This window comes from Achroia grisella, unplaced genomic scaffold (assembly GCF_030625045.1).
Source record: "Achroia grisella isolate CSIRO2021 unplaced genomic scaffold, CSIRO_AGI_Agris_v1 utg848, whole genome shotgun sequence".
Classification (NCBI taxonomy): Eukaryota; Metazoa; Arthropoda; class Insecta; order Lepidoptera; family Pyralidae; genus Achroia; species Achroia grisella.
In genome coordinates this window covers 38,323-44,480 of record NW_026713041.1, presented here as the reverse complement: position 1 = coordinate 44,480, position 6,158 = coordinate 38,323, and the positions used below count along the sequence as shown (strand labels likewise).

At 33.7% G+C, this 6,158-nt stretch overlaps 1 protein-coding gene across 1 annotated transcript; it reads left to right on the top strand.

Moving 5' to 3' along the window:
- Window positions 1-3,535: 3,535 nt before the first annotated feature.
- Window positions 3,536-5,450, top strand: LOC131852359 (allergen Tha p 1-like). Its single transcript, XM_059203030.1, has 3 exons — window positions 3,536-3,725; window positions 4,975-5,218; window positions 5,412-5,450. Exons 1-2 carry the CDS (start codon window positions 3,539-3,541, stop codon window positions 5,157-5,159), a joined length of 372 nt encoding a protein of 123 aa, XP_059059013.1. The 5' UTR covers window positions 3,536-3,538; the 3' UTR covers window positions 5,160-5,218; window positions 5,412-5,450.
- Window positions 5,451-6,158: the final 708 nt, after the last annotated feature.

Sequence of the window (6,158 nt, the reverse complement as noted above, 5' to 3'; positions counted from 1 at the left end):
TCTGCCACTCACTCCACTATATAATGACCGAGCTGTCGTAAAGCGAATGACATCTGCCACTCACTCCACTATATAATGACCGAGCTGTCGTAAAGAGGATGACATCTGCCACTCACTCCACTATATAATGACCGAGCTGTCGTAAAGCGAATGACATCTGCCACTCACTCCACTATATAATGACCGAGCTATCGTAAAGAGGATGACATCTGCCACTCACTCCACTATATAATGACCGAGCTGTCGTAAAGAGGATGACATCTGCCACTCACTCCACTATATAATGACAGAGCTGTCGTAAAGAGGATGACATCTGCCACTCACTCCACTATATAATGACCGAGCTGTCGTAAAGCGAATGACATCTGCCACTCACTCCACTATATAATGACCGAGCTGTCGTAAAGAGGATGACATCTGACCACTCACTCCACTATATAATGACCGAGCTGTCGAGCATCTGCCACTCACTGTCGTAAAGCGAATATATAATGACCGAAAGCGAATGACATCTGCCACTCACTCCACTATATAATGACCGAGCTGTCGTAAAGAGGATGACATCTGCCACTCTGCCACTCCACTATATAATGACCGAGCTGTCGTAAAGCGAATGACATCTGCCACTCACTCCACTATATAATGACCGAGCTGTCGTAAAGAGGATGACATCTGCCACTCACTCCACTATATAATGACCGAGCTGTCGTAAAGCGAATGACATCTATATAATGCCACTCACTCCACTATATAATGACCGAGCTGTCGTAAAGAGGATGACATCTGCCACTCACTCCACTATATAATGACCGAGCTGTCGTAAAGAGGATGACATCTGCCACTCACTCCACTATATAATGACAGAGCTGTCGTAAAGAGGATGACATCTGCCACTCACTCCACTATATAATGACCGAGCTGTCGTAAAGCGAATGACATCTGCCACTCACTCCACTATATAATGACCGAGCTGTCGTAAAGCGAATGACATCTGCCACTCACTCCACTATATAATGACCGAGCTGTCGTAAAGCGAATGACATCTGCCACTCACTCCACTATATAATGACCGAGCTGTCGTAAAGAGGATGACATCTGCCACTCACTTCACTATATAATGACCACTCATTATATAGTGGAGTGAGTGGCAGATGTCATTCACTTTACGACAGCTCGCCATTACTCCCTGCGCCATTACTCCCTACGATCGTGGGATCGTTCTGTCAAAAGTAATAATAATAATAATTTCAGGACAATTTATACAGCGCCTTCTAGACCCAAATTAAGCTAGCTAAAGCTTGTGTTATAGTTACTAGATAACTGTTACAAATACATACATATTATACATAGAAAACACCAAGACTGATACAAACAATAATACTCATGAATATAAATGTTTGCGAGGTGCGAGGAATCGAACCCGTGACCATTGGAAGTAGCGCTGTACTAAACCGTTAGACCACTGAGGCCGTCGAATAAGAAGAATTCGACATATTATACCTATATACTAGCTGTAGCGACTACGTCCGTGTGGAATTTAATTTTATATTTCTAAAATAAAAGTAGCCTAAGCTACTCCTTATTACATCATCTGGCAAAAAAAGTCTAGTCAAAATCGGTCCAACTATTTCAGAGATTAGCGGGAACAAACAGACAGACAGAAAAAAATTGTTAAATATGTTATTTTGGTGTCTATACCGCATTTTTTTGATTCATACACATATGGTAAAAAACGGTTATTTCAATATTACAAACACTAATTTTATATATGTGATGATGATGAATAGATGTATAGATATATGTATATACATATATATATATATATATATATATATATAACTTGAAATCTTATTTACTACTGATTAAATAAAAAAACCTGTCTACGGCGGTAGTAAGAATTAAAATATTCTCATTAAGATGTATTTAATTCAAGTCGTAACGAGCAATCTACCGAATAACGACTCAGTGATCCCCTCCAGCCAATTTAATTGAGTGTAATGGAGGGATCAAATTGAAACGGTTTTCGAGGGCTTAACATTATCTAGGTACTAGTACGGTATTATTTTAGTAGCTGGGGAATACACTTTACGTATAAACCGTAGCTACATTCGCATGTAAATACAACTAAAACCACTCGTCAAGTGGTGAAGATTTAGAGACCATGATCAAACAGTGATAACTGTACTGAATAATTTGAAAGTGAGCAGCGCAGGGCCAATCGTCGTGGAGATTTTTGGGGAGGCCTTTGTTTAGCAATGGTCTTGCTAAACAAAGACCGGACTTCCGACTGATATGATTTTGTTTTTGACCAGATTTTGTTTCGTTACAACAACTTATTATTATTAGGATCATTTTACTCTATTAACTAGACGCGAATTAGATTAAAAACAATTGTATTTTGTCTAGCTCCTCTAATAGCTGCGAGACAGGACAGTAATTATCATTAATCACTTTTTCTTCGAGATGAAATTTATGCTAACCGCTTGAAACTAGGTGAGGGTCTATAAAGTATATAAAAGAATTGTTTTGTGATCAGCTGCAGTTAGTTGTATCGCAAAATTTATTGTTCTCGGTCCAGGATAATTATTTGATGTAAGTTAATATTTAATTTATATATACTGATCAGTGATCGACATTTTATTAGACAATATATTATATATTTTTTGGACAATTAACATAGCGCCATCTAGTCCCACGGTGAGCAGAGCTTGTGTTATGAGTACAAGACGACTGATATAAATACTTAGATATTTTTTGTAAATTCATAAATAATATACATCGAAAACACCCAAAATAATATAAACAATCATACTCAAGAATACAAATGTTTGCACCGCGACCATCGGAAGTAAAATGATGTGCTAAACCACAAGACTACCGAGGCCGTCGATTATATTATATGTATTTTACCAGATAATAAAGTGCATTTTTCTATGTGATGATAGTTGTTGATTTACCTGAAATGAAAGAAAAATAGTCATTAATAAATTTTCTACATCAATAACTAATATTAATTATATATGTATATATTACCTCATAACTGAATAAGGAACCAAAATCAGAACTAATATAATATATACAATATTTATGTATAAGGGATGATAATGGAACTGTCTACCCATCTGCGCTAATTGTATACGGTGGCGAGGCACCAGTGGAGAGAGACCGCGTAGAGGTTTATCTGTTATCATATATTATTAACAATTAGCCTATTATTCTCTATAGCTGACAATCCCCTATCCCTTCTGGATACTATTAATAAGGAATCCGTACACTTTTAGAGTTACATAGAAAAATGCAGTAGATACTTATTACGCAGTAAAATGTTCACTGTTTTTTTTATTGGAGCGTAGTAGTAATCTTAAGCTCCAATTGATGTTAAACTGTAGCCTATGGACACCAGTATGGGTATCAGTACGCGTTGCTGACTCAAAAGAAACCTTGTATAACTTAAATAAATAAGTACATATTTACAGTTTTAAGTACCTACATTGATACGAGTTGTGGTGTTTTGAATCTTGTCTTTTCTGTTTCCAGCATGAAGTTTCTACTACTCATGATGTTTGCAGTCATAGGCTACGCAGCCGGCCAGAGTGAACAGTACACTGACAGATATGACTCCTTAAAGATAGACGAGGTGCTGGCCAACAAGAGGTTGACAATAGCATACATTAAATGCATGCTGGAGAAAGGAAAATGTACCGCCGAAGGCAGAGAACTCAAATGTAAGTAATGTATTGAAAATGTAACAGATTACTATCTGGTTCGCAATGATATAATAAAAATTTTACTGATTTCTACTGACTACATGTAAGTGATATAAAGAAAACTTTTATTAACGTTATAGTAGCCAAAACAATAGTTCCTATAATCTTTTACTGTTTATCTTATATAGCTTTATCGATTTGGGTGCGGTTTCAATAACATAGACAGTTTTTATTCATTTGCAATCATTATTCACCTTTAAAAAACTATACAAGAATTATCTATGTACTATTTAACCTATAAATCTTACGGCAAAGTAGTTGTATATATATTTAATGTTTATTATTTATTAATGTTATTTTATTCTATTTTGTTATCTCTAGTATATGTAATTGGTTTGTATTTATTAGTTGTAATTTTGTTTTAATTATTATCATTAATATTTTAAATAGTGCCCTCTCTCTCCCCCCCCCTTTTATATATATATTTTGGTGCCACTGAAAACCAGCTATCACCTAGGACATACATTAAAGCTGAGTGGAGCCATTTCAGTGCATTATCGGATGTAAAAAATGTTTATTTTATGTTTATTTTTTAATTATGGTAAATTAAGTTTAATTAAATGTACATTTTATTTGGTCTTTTTTTACGTTTGTTGTTTATATTGTATTTTTACATTGCACTGAATAAAATATTTTTCTTTCTTTCTTTCTTTTTAAAATATTTTTCTTACATACTCTTATTATTTTTTTATTGGGATTATTGTACACAGAATATGATGTTGACAATCCCATCATACCTACACTACATAACAAAAGTAAAAAAAAATTGAAAAACTTAAACATTTAAACACTTAAAAATTGACAAACTTACAGTTTTATTAAACTATATTTACATGAACAAACATTTATTACATGTCATTATTTATACAAGTGTATATATATACTATCAGGTGAGGTCAGATGCTTTGGTATATAAACATATATAAATACCACTTGACTGCATCGGACCTATACACATGTAAATATTAAAGGTATATTTCATGTATGTACGTTTATTGACAAAAATTGATAAATTGGCAAACGTAAAGGTAAACGACATTTAGGTGGAGGGACGACATATGTAGGGTTGCGGGTAATAACTTGAAAAGAGGGCTAAAGATTGTGCCCAGTGGCATACCTTGGGAGAGGCTTAAGTCCAACAGTGGACTGCAGTGGGCTGATGATGATGATGTATGTTGCTATTCTAATAATAAAATATTGATTACAGCTCACATCACGGAAGCGCTGAGGAATGGATGCATCAAATGTACTCCAAAGCAATTGTCTGGCGTCAGAAAGGTGATAAAACACCTTATCAACAAAGAAAATGCTTACTGGGTACAATTAGCAGATAAGTACGACCCAAAGAAAATCTACAGGCAGAAATATGAAGCGGAACTTAAATCTTTATAGAAATAAATAAGAAGTGAATACGTTTTCAAATGGCTAAACAAAATAAAAATGTTAACTAGGTATAATTATTTTAAATAAATTACTTATAACAATAATAATTGATAATGAATTTTATTTAATAAATAGCTGTACTAGCGAATTTGTGCGTATCGTATTTGAAAAATAATATAACATCTTTTTTATTTCTGAATAGAAACTTCAGATATTATGGGATGCCATTAAAATAATATTCAAATTTATTAACTTTTACAGGCAAATGAGCGTAGCCAAGGTAAGTCGCCAGTATATTGTATGGCTACCTAAAATAAGATGAATAAAAAAGTGAAATACATTTTTAATAATGACCCTCCTACCACGCTGCTGTCGTGCCGAGCTGAAATGTCAGCAAGCATTCGGATTTGCATAAATTTTACATAAAAATACATAATTATGCAACATTGTTTTTAATTTATAATCCTTTCTACCTAAATTGTGTGTACAATTTTACAATTCACTTCACTTTTGTCCCTCTTCAATTATATTTTTATAGTGAAAAAGAAAGAACATACTCTATGATCTTTCTTTTCTCATAAATGCCTTCTGCGTGCTTATGATAGCCTGCCAGCATCACATCTAATTAAAAATTACGAGTGGTGATTTAAATTTTTTTATCAAAGTACCTTATTATCTTGTAAATTTTGTAATAATTTTAACTATTAGGTATATTTTATAGTTGTCAATATTCTTTTTTATAACCAACTAGCAGTGCCCGCGATTTTATCCGCGTTAAATTTCAATATAAAATATAGCCTATGTGTTATTTTGATGCATAAGCTATATTACTGTAAAGTTTCATCAAAATCCCTTTAGTAGGTTTTGCGTGAAAGAGTAATAGACATTCGTACTTAGAAACTTTCGCGTTTATAATATTATTAAGATTTAAAATAAGAAAAGAATCCATATTCGATTATTATGTACGAGAATGTTTTTTCTGATAATCATTTGTAGTATTCAAACAGA